We start from the raw sequence: 17,459 nt of genomic DNA, 5'->3' as shown, positions 1-17,459 counted from the left end.
CCCCACACTCTCTTTTCCATCGGAAGCAGCTGAAGTCAGGTCTGGGACATTCAGAGAGACCTGGGGTTCCACCATGAGAAGCAGAAACCAAAATGAGGCTATAAGAGTAGACAGCTGGACCACAGAGAAAGGCAGTGAGGAGAGGAAAAAAACAGATGTGTGGGAATACTACCTTTTCATGTTTAAGCCAAATGACTCCAGCAGCTTGGGCAAAGTTAGACAACAACTCTGATGAAAGAAACTGGCCATAATCATTGGGGGTGCTCAGCAGCCCTGGTTCAAAAGACCCTGACAGGTAGGCTGGAGCTCTCTGCCAGAAGACAAAGCCCAAAGGTACAAACGAGGCCTCTACTTTCCACATAGAGGCCTCTGCCTCTCCCTCTCTCTATCTGGAGGCCCTTATGTCCTTGGGAGCAATTGAGTGTGCAGTGAAGCAAGTGCTCTGGGATAGCAAGTTAGCTGAATATTCTAGAAAGAGCCTTAAACCGCTAAATGTAAAGATGATTTTTCTTCCGAAACAGAAGTCTGATTCTTCCCCTCTTAGAATTTGCAGAGTTCTTTCTTCCCTCAAAGGACAGGAACAATGTTATACTGTATGTTACGGCTGGTTCCCTCGACCTGTGCTGTCTAGACTCTGTGTGCTTTCACTTAAAAAACAAAATTAAATAAAAATAAAAACAACCCTTCGCCATCTAGGCACCACTCTATCATCTTAAAACTATTTCTGGCAGGAGAAGAATGCTTCATTCAGGAGTCGCCCTGATGGGGAGACCAGAGGGAAGGAAGTGGGCCTGGACGTGGCGGCCTTTCGGGGCAGGACCCAGCTCCCAGGAGCCCAGCATCCCCTTACCTGGAGTTTGATTCTCCATGCATAGGGCATTTTCCAACAAGCAAAACAAAAGAAAGCAAAACCTTCTTTATCTCAGAGAACCTCCTCCCACTTTCTTCTGAATTGATAGGCTCAGGCTCTCCAGAGAAAATGATGCTTGAAAATGTAAAGATTGAGATCTGCTGCTGGCCGACTGGCTTGTCAGGCCTGGGAGGGCTCACCCAGCACTCAGTCTTCACAACTGGCAGCAGGATGCAAACTTAGTTTTTCAAAAGCACCTTCCACGGCTACTCAGGCAACAAACACTTTCTGAATTCCTACTGTAGGCCGGGCAGCAGCGAGAAACATTTTTCTCAGCATTTTATAGCAAAGGAACATATTATAAGAGGTAGGTGCTTTCAAAGAAGAGGCAGTATCAAAGGGAGTAAGCTGCATTTGTTGATAAAGAAAGGGTCACTTTTAATCACTCCAAAATTTCTTTTTCCAAACGCACATTTTCCCGAACGTAATAAATAGTGACACCTATGGGGGAAAAAAGCATTCTGTTGTTTATCAGATTTGGAGGCCTAGAGAAACACCATTCTCCTTTTTAAACACTATAGAGACAAAGGCAGAATTCAGAGGAATGATCTGATCTCTTCTCCTAATGGAGTAGGGTCCTTGCTATCGATTTACTTTGTAGCTGTTTTTGTTTTTTAAACAAAAATTTCAATGAACAAATGTACCTGATTTAGAACAACTACTACAAAGGGTGATGCTGGGAGTGTCCTAATCATGGAAGAAAGATGAACCAGGGTCCTACAGCACATAACTTAGGCTTGGTAAAAAAAAAAAAAAAAAGCCCAGGCTTAGGGGTGCCTCGGTGGCTCAGTGGGTTAAGTGTCTGCCTCTGGCTCATGAGCCCTATGTAGGGCTCTCTGCTCAGCAGGGAGTCTGTTTCTTTCTCTCTGTGCTCTCTCCCTCTCTCAAATAAATAAATAAAATCTTTAAAAAAAATTTTTAAAAAAGGAGTGATTCTTTTACAGCTCCAGAATCCATAAGAGAAAACACAGGCACATCTATAGGTATACAACCATGCATCCCCCAACACACACGTGTGTCTACAGATGTGCACTAGAAATGTATGTGTGAACACCTCCTCCGCGGTACCTTACAGGAGAGTTCGGTTCTCACTGACATTCCTGAAAAGCCACCTGGAACCTGAGCTGAGCCTCACCTGGGCCTCTTGTCTGTGGTGGCAACACACATGTGCTGCGTGGGCACTGCTGTCCACTTCTTTGCCTCCATGACGAGGGCTTCCGCATCCACCAGGCCAAATCCATAGAGATGGCTGACTGAAAAGACAGAGCCTTCAGAATCACACACACCCCCACCCCAGGAATGAAGCAAGGCCTGGCTCTCACACTCTGCTTGGCTCCCATGCAGGGCACCTCATCCGCAACTGCCACGGTCCTGGGACAGACCACTCGTTTCACTCATGGGTGGCAAGAACATGAGCCATCGCCTGGAAGCCCTGAGCTGCGGGACCAGCCCCTCTGAGGACAGCTCCAAAATCCCAGCTGCTTTCCCTAATTCTCCCTGAACTATACTCCTTCAGGTCAGGAGTGCAGGCCAGGAAATGTGGCCCATTTTAGTGCAGAGTAGGAAAAGGAAGTGTTGAGAGAGTGTAGCCACTTTCTTTGTGTGAGACAGGGATGGGTTTATGTACACTGAAGGCACTTGTTGGCATCTGAGCTCCTTGAATCATAAACCAGACAAGAGAAACAAAGCTTTAAACCCCTTGGTTCACATGACCATGATGTGTAATAAACAAGAAAGCAAGGCCAGGTACATCTTTTTTATCATTATTTTTTTTTCCCTGCTAAATTCCCAGGGCATTCTGGGAAAGTGGCATTGCACAGAACACAGACCATGAGTGAGTTGGCCTGATCCAGTGTTTAATTTGGCCATGGCAGGAGAGTTCCAAAGTTAATTTAAGAGGCAAGGTCAAGAACTAGATACAATCTATTTTCCTATTTAATTAGGCCAACATTGAAATGTAGGTCAGCTCTTGTTACAGCACACCACCACCACCACCATTCTTGCAAAACAAAGATGCATTAGGCCTGGTCAATGGCTTTCTTATTAAAAAGGAATGTCCCTTGGAACTTACAGTGACAACACTTGCCCTATATTTTACAGATAGTAATATCAGGCTCAGTGTCAAAATAGTTGGGCCTGAGCTTCAGAAAAGGAAAAAGAAGTCCTCCCTAATATACCCTAGCTGAATGTAAATCTTTTTCAAGTATCTCTGGTAAAAAGCCAGACAAACAAAGCCAATGGCACAGTCCTATAATTATCTGCCAGCGAGGCTCCAAATATCTGGGTTACAAGCCCTGATCATGGGTTGATTTCATGCAACCTAAGTCTGTACCAGGCTGGGTTGGGGAATTCTTTCCTTGCTGTTCTATGAGTTACTTCTATAACACAGACAGAAGTTTTATAGTTAGAAAGTAACTTACGTAACTGTCACAGTGTCCTCATTGTACAGGTAAGGAAACGGAGGGCCAGTTTCAAAATCATGGAGCTACTCAGGACTAAGAGTGCAAGATGCCCTTAGGCTTCACACAAATAAACATTATTTATCTTAATGGTCATGGATTTGTTTTGATGTGCATTAAAAAAAATAAAAATAGACATCAAACCTGTGTGATTATCTGGATGTAATAGAGTTTCCTTTTAAAATGTATGTCATTACGTTAAAAAAAAAAATGCAAGTCAGGGTAAAGAGAACTATTACTTCAACCCTGGTTCAGGTGGTGTCTGGATGTGGCCAAAATCGTGACATTGAGGGGACATTGAATTCTACTGATCTTAGGTTTTTTTTCCCTAATGTCAGTGGGAGGTTCCAGGATACTTCTCTTAAACCTCTAGCTATATAATTCTCACTCTTGTGACACACAATCAATACCATTTGGGAATTCTTTCTGAAAAGCTCCTGTCATCCCTTTTTTTTTTTTTTTTTCTGTCATCCCTTTAATAGAGATTCCAGCAAGTCACCCAGTGGGCTCTCCAGGATGGGCTGCCGATCCCCACCCAGCCCAGCCCAGTGGGAGCTACCACCGCACCTTTATGACCAGCACCGTTGACTTTCCAATCATTGGCTTTCAGGTGTGCTGGCCTAGATGTCTTCACCAGCAGGTGCTGGACATCCCTCCAGGTTAACTGGTTACTGCAAACACAATGACAGACCAGTGAAGCCCACACATGTCAAAAGGACGGCCACCCAGGCCCATCAGTGGTGGTGGATCGGGAGCCAGCCCCAAGTTGGGACTTGAGGAAGCCCAGAAGATCCATTCCTCAGCAAGGGTTCATTTTTACATAACCTCTATGTAAAGAATGGTTTCCAGGGATTAAATTCTAAGACAAAATAGTACAGTGGGTGACCTCAGATCCATAGCACTAAAACTCCAGCCCTGCTGCCAAGGTGTACCTGAGTGTGAACAAGGGCTACAGAAGAAATTGTAGCAGGGAGAGGGACATCCTGATGTCTCTACTGGGGGCTACTCTTCACCAGGCAAGCAAACTCCACGGTGCATGAGAGCACACTTAAGTCATCATCTGCCCAGCCCCACCCTGTGTAGATCCACCTGCTACTGATTATCATTTGAGATGTTAGTAATTCTAAATTTCTTAAGCATTTGTTTTGGTGCAAAGGGGAAATGTTTCATAGAAAGAACACATGCCCACTATCAGAGTTTTTTGAGTCTATGAAACATTGTCTTGCCTTTTTAACACCACAGGAAACCAGGATCCAACTTACGATGAGACTCTGTCATCACCCCCTTAGCCCACAGCATCAAGACCAGGTCCCAGACAGAGGCTGAAGTACCCTCTGTGCAGCCTGCACCAGCTCCTCTTGACTAGGGCCTGCCCTCACCCACAGCGGCCACAACTATCTTTCCTGTCACCTACTCTTTGTGTGTGTTTAAAAATATACATAACATAATAGTGACCACCTTAACCATTTTTCTGGGCAGAGTGCAGAGCCAATTAGTACCTGTACATTGTTTTACGTCCAAAAAAACCACCCATCTCATCTTCCCCAAGTGGAACTCTATGCCATCTCTGCCCATTTCCTTCTGCCCCCAGCCCCTTCCTTGACCACACCATTCTGCTTTGTGTCTATGAATGTGATGACTCTAGGAACCTCATATAAATGGAACCACACAGTATGGGTCCTGCTGTGAGTGGCTCATTTCACTCAGCATAACATCCTCCAGGTCCATCCATGTTGTATGTAGCAGGTGTCAGAATTCCCTTCCTTTTGAAGGCTTGTATGGACCACATTTTGTGTATCCGTTCATCTCTCAACAGGTACTCCAGATACCTTGTCCTTTTGGCTACTGTGAGTAATGCTGCTATGAACGTAGTGTATACAGAGCTCTTTAAGTATCTGCTTTCAATTCTTTTGGGTATATACCCACAAGTGGAATTATAGGATCACATGGTAATTCTTTGTTTAAGCTTTTGAGGAATCCCCACACTGGATTCTACAGTGGCTGCACCATTTTACATTTCCACCTCTTTGCCTGTTGTCCCTTGGGACCTCACTGTGGTTTGAGTCTTGGAGCACACATGCATCCTCTCTTGGGGCTCACTCTGCAGTTGCTAGCCTCAGTCTTCTTTGATTTCTCCAGCATGCTCCTGCCGCTGTAAGAGGGCCTCACTGGCCTCCTAGCCACCTCCCCGCAATGATGTCTATCAGTGAAGTTTCCAGGCCCTTGCTTGGCTTTCTCCCTTTACCTACTGCCTCTCCTGAGGGCTCATGGCCAACCTCATCATTCAGGGGGGATTCTGAGGCCCCACATGGCCCAGAGCCTCTCACCCTTGCATACAGGCATAGGCTTTAGAGTTCAGCCAGAGCCGATGGGGCTGTGCTCCTTGTTACCTGTGTGACCTGGCAAATTACTGCTCCTGTCAACAGGGCCTTTCAAGGATGGCTACAGCCAGTCTACCTAGGAGTTCAGCAACAGATGTCAGGCAGCATGAGCTTCAGAGTTCAGGACAGAATGGGTGCAGAAAGGGAGAATGTTAGAAATCGTCTCATTATGAGGACGTCCATTTTATTTTGGACTCTAATAATAAAAAAACATACAGTTGTAGGGGGCCCTGGATGGTTCAGTTGGTTAAGCATCTGGCCTTTGGCTCAGGTCATGATCTCAGGGCCTGGGATCGAGCCCCACATTGGGCTTCTTGCCCAAGGGGGAGTTTGCTTCTCCCTCTCCCTCTACCACTCCCCTGTACTCTACTTGTATTCTCACTCTCAAATAAATAAAAAATAAATAAAATACTATAAATAAGTATATATAGTTGTATGAACAACAAAGCTAAGACATGGTATTGAAAATGTTTTTCAATGAAGATGGGACTGATGAGAAGTACCAAGATGGCCACAAACCAGGATGACCTTTGCACCATTCTTACCCATGAGGGTTTTTCTTCATTTTTGTTACATGCTGTCCACAGGCCCTCCCTGACCCCCTGAGACCTTCTCCACTCAGGAATATTTGGCTTGGTCCTGATGCCTTCTACAGTAGAAGTGAGCAGAATTTGAAGGCAATGCCAGGAACGTGAGAGCAGGCCTACTCTCTGGACATCTGAGCTATCCTGGTCTCCAATCTCCTCACCTCGGGTCTGCAGGGTCCCTTGTTATAACCTGTCCCTTCCTTGACCAGTTCTGCAGGTTTAAATGCTCTGAGCTGAAGCTGTTTTCTTGACTAGCATGAAGTTTGCTTCACAAGCTACCTGGAAATTTCTGAGGAGGAGCTAAAAGGGTGAGGAAGATGACTACCAGAGTTTTCATGTGTCCATAGGCCAAGTTTAATGGGACAGGCTGGCATGAAATGAAGCTTATTTTCTATTTAGTTTTGACTAACAAAATTCCTTGCATGTTTCTAATATGGAATGGAAGGAAATATAAAACAGTGAATTGCTAAGTTTGTGAATGCCACTTTCCACACAAGTAAGTAATTATTTCATTTTTTTTTTTTTCTTAAAGAGCCTCAGGACACAGAAGCTAACATTTTGGCCTAAAAATAAAACACATTTAGCTATTCCTTTGTTAAACTGATAGCATTTGAGTTGTATGCTCTTCGCCTTGGACAAACCAATATGTAAACATTCATAACTGTCAGGATTTAAGTAACCCAAATATGATTTTCTGAATCATTTAAAATCTCGACAACAACTGACTATCTCAAATGGCAGGGTTGTTCTGAGCTAGTTTTGATGTCCAATCTAAATTTGTTTTTGACACCATGATTGTATGTGTAGTAAACTCTCTCTTCTTTCTGATCATCCAGACACTAAAATTCTAGAGTTTTTATTTGGCTTGTGACAGATAAAATGTCACCACTGCATTCTCAGTTTTATCAACTAAAGTTTATAAAGAGCACCTGTAGCAGCCCGAAGTGGAAATTTGGTCTGTGACACAGAATGGGAGGTAGGCTTGGGGTTCTGGCCCACTCAGCAATCTGTGGAGATGGTGAGCTTTAAAAAGGAAAAAGAGGGGGTAGCCCAGGTGGCTCAGTGGTTTAGCACCGCCTTCAGCCCAGGGCGTGATCTTGGAGTCCCGGGATCGAGTCCCACATCAGGCTCCCTGCATGGAGCCTGCTTCTCCTTCTGCCTGTGTCTATGCTTCTCTCTCTGTGTTTCTCATGAATAAATAAAATCTTAAAAAAAATAAAAAATAGGGATCCCTGGGTGGCGCAGCGGTTTAGCGCCTGCCTTTGGCCCAGGGCGCTATCCTGGAGACCCGGGATCGAATCCCACGTCAGGCTCCCGGTGCATGGAGCCTGCTTCTCCCTCTGCCTATGTCTCTGCCTCTCTCTCTCTCTATGTGACTATCATAAATAAATAAATTAAAACATTAAAAAAATAAATAAATAAATAAATAAATAAATAAATAAAATAAAAAATAAAAAAAAAGGAAAAAGAAGGAAAGGAATCTCTTCATATCCATTAAGGGTGGTCATAAAAAGGAAGGAAATCCTGACCCACTGTACATCATGGATAAACCTTGAGGACACTGTTACGTGAGCCAGTCATAAAACACAAATCCTGTATGATTCCACTTACGTGAGGTGTTTAGCACAAACTCTTAAAGACAAAAGGTGGAATGGTGATTGCTAGTGCCTGGAGAAGGGTTCACAGGGAGTGTTGTAGGCTGAACTGTGTCCTCCCAAACTTATATTTTGAAGCCCTCACCCCCAGTCCTTCAGAATGTGACTTTATTTGGAGACAGGGTCTTTAAAGAGGTAATTAAGGTAAAATGGGATCTTTAGAGTGGGCCCTAAGCCACTATGACTGGTGTCCTTATAAAAGGATCTAGACACACACATGGATGGAAGACCGTGTCAGGACTCAAGGGGAAGGTGGTCATCTACAAGCCAAGGAGAGAGGCCTCAGAGGAAACCAACACCGCTGGGCACCTTGATCTTAGACTTATATCCGCCAGAACTGGTAGATCATTTATTTCTTTTGTCTAAACCTCCCAGTCTGTGGTATTTTGTTATGACATCCTAGCTGACCAGTGCAGGCAGATGCTGCTTAATGGGTTTAGGATGATGAAAACGTTCCATAGATGAACGACGGTGATAGTTATGCAAGGTGAATGTGCTTGATGAAATGTCCATTTAAAAAATGGTTAAAATGGTAACTTTGATGTTATGTGTATTTTACTGCAATAAAAGCAAAGAGAAAACAAAAGAAAAGAGGGGGAGGGAAGTGGGAACTTACTTTGCTTCTAAAGCCAAGGCGATGATGCCCGCCACCATGGGGGCTGAAACTGAGGTCCCTGTGTGGCCGTCCGTGCAGCGCTGCCGCAGATCTGTGGTGACCTGGGTGACAGGGCAGCAAGAGGTGAAGTTAGCTCTCAGAAGATGTCAGAGGCTGCTCAAGATGCTATGCCTGGACAGGTGTGGCCCCTAGTCGGAAAAGGTGTTACACAGATGTATCTCTACAATCAAGGTTTGTGTCTGCTCCTCCCTGCTCATCCACTTTGCTCTTATTCATAGAACACGGAACTGCTGCAGGGGTGAGCTAATCACAGGGTGGGAACAGGGAGACAAGGCAGAGAGAAGATGAGCAGCAGGAAGCCATATAACCTCACTGCTGCAGAGTGTGGGCTAAGACACAAAGATAAGACAGAATGAAGCAAAGAGGGGTCCTCTGTGGCAGAGTCCCCAAGGCAAGACCACCTGCCGTAGCCCATGTTAACAACCCCCAAGTCACCTTTGACATCAGAGCAGCTGGAAACATGGCGGGGGGGGGGGGGGGGGTGTTGCGCAAGTGACCCAGAGACCATCTCTGCCAGATCAGAGACCAGTCACAGAAAGTTACAGATCACTCCCCACCAGGACATCCTCCTCAGATAGTTGACAGTGTCCCAAAGCACCCAGTTCCATCTGCAGCAGCAGAGAAACCTGGAGTGTTCTCTACCTTCACAGGGCCTGCTGTGGGAGATGACAAGGCTGGCCACTCTCCTTGGAAAGAGCTGATTGCACACTGGGGAAGCTCTGCAGGCCTTCCTCTGGGGCATAGGCTCCCAGCTGGGTGGGGATATTGATTCTGGACCTCTCTAGTGCACAGACTGATTTGTACCTTGCCGTGAACTGAAGTGGAGAAGCAGCACTGTGGAATCACCACATGTGGGTTCACGTGTGCCAGATGAGATTCTGGCCCTCAGCTACTCCTGTGTGCTCTGCAGGTGGAATTAAGGTAGTTAACCAGCAGACCTTAAATCAGTGGGAATATCCTGGATTATCCAGGGGGCCTGATGTAATTGTAGGGCCCTGGAAAATGGAAGGAGGCAGAAAAGTGTGTCAAAGAGCTGAGGCAGAAGGGGGACCCAAACCATTTTTGCCAGCTTAGAAGGGAGAGATGGGGGAATGGAAGCCAAAGAATGTGGGCGGCCGAAAATGCTGAAAACAGCCCTTAGCAGACAGCCCACAAGGAAACCCGAGCTCAGTCCTATAACCTCGAGGAACTAAAGTCTGCCAACAACCTGAATGAGCACAGAACGAATTCTCCACGAGAGCCTCTAGAAAAGAACCCGGCCCAGCTGTCACATGGATTTCAGCCTCTGGAGACTCAGAATACAAATTCAGTCAAGGCTGCTGCACTGCTTGGCTTCCTGAACTGTGAGATGAGAATTCTGTGCTGTTTTAAGCTGCTAAATTTAGGATAATTTGTTACAAGAGCATAGGAAGCAAGATCCACACTAAATGCAAGACTCCAGTAGCCGAGCTGCATAGCCCTGGAGAATGAATTTCCCCAGTCATAACAATCTAGATCCTCTTTCTAGCAGAGCATCTTCCATCCTCACAGGTCGGTTGGGCTGACAATCACCCAGTGAGACAGGACCCAGCCTGTCTCACACACATATACTGGGAAGATCCCACAGAAACCCTGGCAGAGACCTGCCTCCTCCTCTCCCTGAGGAGGGGCAGCTTAGGGCAGGGAAGTTGGGACAAGGATGCATCTTCTGACCCTGGGATCTTCATCTGCAAACAGGCGTCATGATACGTCCCTCACAAGACTTCTGGTAAGAGTCACAGCTGGTACCTGAGACATACTGGCATTCAGTAAGTGCTGCCCAGGGAGGGACACTGAGGGTGTCTGGGTTAGGAGGCCAGCCTCTAAGAAAAGGCTACGAGGAAGCAAGCAGAGGGGCCCATCTGAAGGGAGGGAATGGCTCAACCAAGGTGGGGCAGCCCCCACTTCCTGAGACCCAACGTCATGCATTTGGAACTCTGCTCAAGTTTAGTGAATGAAAGAAAGAGCCAAGGCATGAATGAGAGATGCTCTGCTAGGTGTTGTTCCTTTTATTAAGAGTCATGTGTCAGCATTGGGCAATCCCTTCCCCCAAGCGAACACTGGCATTTGCTGGACAGAGAGGAAAGGAGAACATGGGTGGGACAGATCCTGGATTTCCAGCTGACACCTGCCTGAACCAAAGAGATTGCAAGCTGCCAACCATCCAGAGCAGTTACCCATCCCCTTGTGGGTTCTCTGAAGGGACTCGGAGCAAAATCTTGGCTCTGGTTGAGCTGAAAATGACATCAGCAACAACAAACTTGACAAAAATACCATCCACACTCAAAGAATCCCAAAGCCTAGCACGGCAGGTACAACTAAGTGATTTTTCTCTTTAATCCTCCTCTCCACTATACCCTTCTGACCCATATGGTATTGCTCAGAGAAGAGAAAGAAAGAAAGAAAGAAAGAAAGAAAGAAAGAAAGAAAGAAAGAAAGAAAAGAAAAGAAAAGAATTAAGGCATTTTATGCCTAAGATGCCTGCTCACGCAGTATGATTAATTAAGCAGATAAAGCTGCAAGCCCTGCTCCCAGGAATGGGAGACACAGTCGTCCCAGCATGAAGCCTCTAGTACAAAGTGTTCGATGACACAATCTCCACCCCATACACCTCCAGCCAGCAGGCCTGTTTAACAAGACTCCAGCAAGTCCGTGTTCAAATGAGCTAGATGCCTAAATGAACAGGACACCGTTCAGAAGCTCAGCTGCCTGTCTCGGGTGCATGTTTCAGTAGAAAAGGAAAATAAATTAATACCTTAGTTAACTAGCCCGGGCTGCTACCAGGCTGGCGGCCCGGCAGCCGTGGCCGACCCTTCAACTGGTACGGAGCAAAGTGGAAAACAGGGAGCCTATATGCTCCCACAGAAAGATGTAAAAATAAATTTGCAAATAATTTCTAGAGATGTGGCTTGGCAGCAGGAGAAATAAAAAGATGCTAGTGAGCTTGCCTGAAAATTAAACCATGTCTGGCCAGCTCCCCGGTCTCATTTTTTTAAATGTCTAAAAACCAACTTAATGACTGTGCATTTGAATTCTGCATTAATTTCGGCTCAAAAATCCTCCCCCTTCTTACTTTGCTTAAGGTAGGAGACCCTGCAGGGAAGGAGGAAGCACCAATTCCACCCATCTACTAAAAGAAAACAGTCACTTTTTAAAAGATAAATCACACTTGATGTTCACTGAAGTGAGCGAAACAGACAGAAACCATGGCACAGTTTGAAGTGTCCAGGGAAAGTCCTTTTGTTGGGGAGAAAGAATTGCCCAGAAGAACACTTGGATCTCCAAAATGTTTCAGTATAAAATCAAGACTTTCTCTTAACTCTATTTGGCACACTGACACTGAACTGGTCACTTGGATCCCAAGCAGTGTGACCACAGAAATTTAGAGAGCTAAAAGGAGACATGGCACAGAGAATACACCCCATTCTTAAATGCTATTTTTAGATCCCTAAAGCCAGAGAGGGTTTTAATTGGTATTTAGTGCAAAAATTAGAAAGGCAGGGTCTGAGGATGGTTGCCAAAGGACTGGGGTTTCCCTCCAGGACAATCAGCTCACTGATGGGTGAGGTCGGTACTCTGGGATCTGGTTCAAACTGGCCTCAACCTGGCTCATCTTTTTGCAAAGAGGGAAAGAAACTTCCCCCAAAGGGGTGGAAGGCGTGCATCCTAAGCTCTGTCTTGGTTAAGAGCACTCACGATTTTCCGCTCATAAAATGCGCCGCTGCTATAGGTGGTGGCCAAGGTGGATGCACACTCCTCCAGGTACCATGGCTTGTAGCCATTTTCCGTGGTGCTGCTCACGGAGATGGTGTAGATGCTGTTGGTGTAGCCATCACAGGAGCAGTGGTCCCCCTCTCTCCCGCCATTCCCTGATGCCCAGACGAAAATGGAGCCCAGGCCCTGCCGACCCTAGACAGGAAGAAGGAGAAGGTGTCAGGCCTGGTAGTCAGAACCTTGCAGGTTGGGTCTCGCACCAGCAGAAAGTCCTTCCTTCCAAATGTCCCTTCCAAAGGGTTGGAGAAGGACGTGTTCAGACTATTTGGATGCCACATGGTTCTGTGGGCTCGTTTTTATTAATGGAGCACTGCTGAATCACAGCATGGCACTGAGAAGGTGGCCCAGAAAGACATCTCTGTTCCTCATGGGAAAAGCAAGGGCCCTCAAAGAGATATTCTGTCCCAGAGCCATGCCTGTGATTTCCATCATAATAACCTATCATCACAAAGAGCAAGCAGTGCCCCAAGTATTACTGAGATGAAAGTTGCTGCCAAATTTATAACATTAATTTTTTTCGAGATTGAAAGGGCTGGTCCTATGGGCAATGAAAGAGCTGGTCCTGTGGGGCAGAGGGCGAATTTTCCTAAAAAAAAACAGAAGAAGAAGCACAAGTCTTGGGGAACAGGCAAGATTTTGAAAAGAAGGGATGGGACAGTAAATTCTGGGTGAAGGATAAACAGGTAAAATGGGTCATGGTCCATAATGCCACAGCCTCTTGCGGCCACCCTGTGAGAGCTCCCCAGAGTCTCTGCCATGGGTAGTCATTAAAGTAGTCAGATGAGGTACCTAGGTGGCTCAGTAGGTTGTCTGCCTTGGGCTCAGGTAATGATCCAGGCATCTTGGGATTGAGTTCCTGCTCAGCAGGGAGCCTGCTTCTCCCTCTCTCTCAGCCCCTCCCCCTGCTTGTGCACTCTCTCTCTCTCTCAAATAAATAAATTAAACATTTAAAAAAAATAGTAGTCAGATGGTCAATGCCAGCCAAGGCCAGCAGCCTCACCTGTGTGCAAGTTTTCATTTATAAGAACATATAAGTGAAAGCGAATCTTTGAAAGATAGTGGCTTGGTTCTGGCAGCTGTTTTATCCCACACTCATAGAATCAATGATTTCTGACCCAACCAAGTGCCTGTCCCAGTCACAAACACTAGTTAAAGATGAACTAATCCAAGATGGAACTGACCCATTCTGAGTGGCTGGACCTGTTGGTGGTACACACCCAGCCCCAGAGATCAGTGCCAACACCCATCTCTGTGAAACTGGACCCACAAGGGCTGATAACTTTGGTGTCTTTGCAAGCACCCTCCTCCCCAAACATGTGGAAGGAAATTGATACTTCTGCTCAACAACTGGCCAATTTAAAGAAAACTTGCAACAAAATCCTGCGATCTCCACAGAGTTCAACTCAAGTTTTGCTGTCGACTGGATGCATCACACTCACCCAGAGTTCAAATCCACCTTGGGGGGATCCCTGAGCAGCTCAGCGGTTTAGCGCCTGCCTTTGGCCCAGGGCCTGATCCTGGAGACCAGGGATCAAGTCCCACATCGGGCTCCCTGCATAGAGCCTGCTTCTCCCTCTCTGCCTGGGTCTCGGTCTCTGTCTCTCTCTCTCTCTTTCTGTGTCTCTCATGAATAAATAAAATCTTAAAAAAAAAAAAACAAAAACACAAATCCACCCTGGGCTGAGCAGACCCACCTGCTCTGAAAGCCTCATGTTCCTCCACTTTGTAGACCAAGTAGAAAAAGATTCTGGCCTTTTTGTGCCTATTTGTCATGACTCTGACATTTCCTTCAGTTTCTAACCAGAGGCTCTCAATAGACCTCATGGAAGATCCCTTAGGCTCCCTGCTCAAAACTGCCTTGCTCATTCTGCTTTCCATGTCTCCCAGGTGGATCTGTCCACATGGCCAAGAGCTCAACAGAAAGGTTACTCATATTTAGCAAAAAAGGTCAACCTTCTGGAAGAAAGCACAAAGTACTATAGAAATGGGTGTGGTGTGTCTGGGCATATAATTCCCTATATGGAAAGATTAATAAGCTAGTTCAAATAAATTAAAATCAAAATGGAAAGATATTAGGGTGCCTAGGTGGCTGAGTCAGTGAAGCGTGTGTCTTCAGTTCAGGTCATGATCTCAGAGTTCTGGGATCGAGCCCTGCATTGGGCTCCCTGCTCAGTGGGGAGCTTGCTTCTCCCTCTGCCTCTCCCCAACCTGCTCATGCTTCTTCCCTCTCACTTTCTCTCTCTCTCAAAATAAACAAAATCTTTTTTTTAAAAAAGAGAAAGGTATTTAACCCATCAGAGCCTATCTTTATTCCATGAGAATCATCTGTAAGATGCTTCCCACTCCACTCCAAATTATTAATGAAAGGCTGTCACTTTGCAAAGTAGGGCCCCCAGACAGTACTCCTTCTACTTGAGCATGCACGCAGGTCACTGGGAGTCTTGCTACATGGCAGGCTTAAACTCGGCAGGTCTGGGGTGGGGGCGCAGAGATCCTGCATTTCTATTGAGCTCCCAGGTGATGCCCATGTGGTTGCTTCTGGACCCCACTTTGAATAACTAAAGGGCTGAAAATGCCAAAGGACCGCATCTTCCACCTCACGCTGCACAGTTATTCCTTGACCAATCCATTCTCACAAGTGTCAAGGCCTCAGAACACCTCTCTTCCTCCTGCAAATTTTCCTAAAGAGGACATAAGGATGAGGTGGAGGAAACACCTGAATCAGAGGTCTGAGGAGATGTTTTAGCTGTCTCTGAGCATTTTATATTTTCACTTCCCAGGTCTTGGAAGCCACGGGCCAGAAGCTATAGAGGACAGTTCAACCCTGGCCATGAACTTGTGTTTCTGTTTAGGAAAGTTACAACCTCAACCCAATCAAAACATATTTCAGTGCCTTCCCCGGGAGGTGAAGGGGTCATCTGTGAACTCCAAAGCACGGTTCCTGAGGGGTTGCAAATGCCCGGCATCTGGACAAGGCCAGCGTTTCCAGCCTCAGCGAGGCTGCCTCTCTGCTGGGGGATGACAAGCCACGTGAGGAGTCAGACTCACTTCTATGCCAAATTATGGCCTCTGAAGTCTCCTACCACCAAACCACATCACCTACCAGAGATGAAGTTTGACTTGACAGAAAAAGATTGTAGCTGACAAATGGGGCATCGAGGAGGAAAAACAGATGGGGGAATGTGGATTGGTTTGAGATCATCACATTTCTAGGAGATTTTCAGTGACAACTTCAGACAGCTACGATTTAAGGCTCCCTATATGACATATTTTACTTCAGAATGACTGGGGAAAAAATGAAATGACCTCAGTATTTCAAGAAATTGTGACAAGAATGACGAGGAGCCACATGGTTCCCTCTGCAACTTCCTCACTACCCTGACAGCCTGATAAAGCCAATGCTACTTGGAATCTGAAATGCAAAAAGCCCCTCACTGAGGCTCCATACTTTCCAAAGTCCTGTGCAGATTCAGTCTACACAAAACTAAGTGGAGTTGAGATACCTAACAATCATAAAACCATCACTGACCTCTCCAGGAAATGCGGGGTCCTGTCCTAAGACTTCAAATCTTTCGATATCATCTTATAGCATGACACAGGTTTAGGATTGATACTGTTCAAAGCAGTATCTTCCACACAGAAAATGTGATCTCTAATCTACAGCTTAAATTAAGCTTCACTTTTAGGGTGTTCCACTTGTCATCAAGAGTGAGATCCATGTGATCTAGTGGGTAGTAGAAGCTGAGCACTGGAAAGATAAGATATTTTTACTTGGCAGTCCCTTGTAGGCAGCAGGTGACTTGGTCACACTTGACCCTTCCAGCATTCCTGAGCCAGCACCTGGCACAGCTCAGGTGCTCAGCAACCTGACGGAAGCAGCCTTTGCATTTTCTTAGAATCATGGCAGACAAGAGAAGATATATGGTATACCAAGCATGACCATGAGGTCAAATGCCAGGCTGGAGACATTCTAAGAGATAAAGAGTCAAACCTCATAAAAAAGTCACAGAAAATGATCAAAATCAATACATCCAGAAAAGCAATAAAATCATATTATTTAGAAGAAAGGGAAAAAAATGAACAGAGTTAAAAAAAAAAGATTGCTCCTCTACGGGGTAGGACTAGGGGATGGGCAGGGGAGACAAAGGCTGCTTTTAATATAATCGTCTGATAATATTTGATTTGTTCATTAAATATTTATTAATCACCTTTTAATCACGGTACACAGGTTATAATAAAATAAGGACCTCAGTATTTTAAGTATTTTAACAAATGTTTTAAAAAATTTTTCTTATATTTTAAATTCAATTTGCCAACATAGAATATAACACCCAGTGCTCGTCTCATCATAAAAAAAGTTTTAAAGCATAAATAATAAAAGGGACTGGAGCCACTCCCCTTTACAGCCATACTGTCCCATCTCCCGTAAGAGAAGTTGGAAGTATGAATGATGGCCCAGGGATGCTTGGACTTCCTGCCCAAAGCCCCACCAGCATGACCAGGCCATACCTTAAACTCTGGGCTGGAGCTTGTTGGGCCACCCAGGGCTACCCAGCCACTGACCGCAGCTCTGTCTGTCTGCTCCAAGAAGCTGTCCTCACCCAGAAATCTGCCTCACCACTTGGCTTATAAGAACTGGGTCATCTCCAGATCCCTCTCTCCCCTTCCCCTGCAATTTTGACTCCCAAGGATCCAGAACTAATGATCACAGAGTGACTGTGGGTAGGCCTCCTGGCCAGAAGAGGAGAAGCCTGCCAGCGTCCTCTGCTTCCCCTCAGTCAGTCAGTGGAGAACCCATGCTTGGATGTTTGCTCTGTTTAGTCCTTGGTGAGGCACTACCCAAGAAATCCTAAACATGTTAGGCTGTGTGCTGGCAGTGAGGTCAATAAGGCCAAGACTTCCTGTTCAGTGGCAGGGGTGGGATGTTGGGTTAGTGCACAGTCCATGATGGACACAGGAAGCTCCATGGCTGGGTGTTTCTCTGGGCAGGTGGTTCAAG

At 45.9% G+C, this 17,459-nt stretch overlaps 1 protein-coding gene across 3 annotated transcripts in view; it reads right to left on the bottom strand.

Moving 5' to 3' along the window:
• Positions 1-17,459, bottom strand: part of PCSK6 (proprotein convertase subtilisin/kexin type 6) — a 185,238-nt gene that overhangs the window by 68,643 nt on the left and 99,136 nt on the right. For all 3 annotated transcript variants that reach the window (XM_072796449.1, XM_072796454.1, XM_072796457.1), the window contains exons 8-11: positions 12,383-12,595; positions 8,609-8,709; positions 3,937-4,040; positions 2,046-2,163 (exon numbers count right to left, since the gene is read on the bottom strand). In XM_072796449.1, coding sequence (XP_072652550.1) covers positions 2,046-2,163; positions 3,937-4,040; positions 8,609-8,709; positions 12,383-12,595 — 536 coding nt within the window. The remainder of the gene's footprint in view (positions 1-2,045; positions 2,164-3,936; positions 4,041-8,608; positions 8,710-12,382; positions 12,596-17,459) is intronic.

Source organism: Canis lupus, chromosome 2 (genome assembly GCF_048164855.1).
Source record: "Canis lupus baileyi chromosome 2, mCanLup2.hap1, whole genome shotgun sequence".
Classification (NCBI taxonomy): Eukaryota; Metazoa; Chordata; class Mammalia; order Carnivora; family Canidae; genus Canis; species Canis lupus.
Note: the sequence above shows the minus strand (reverse complement) of the source record. Positions and strands in the feature narration are given on the sequence as shown.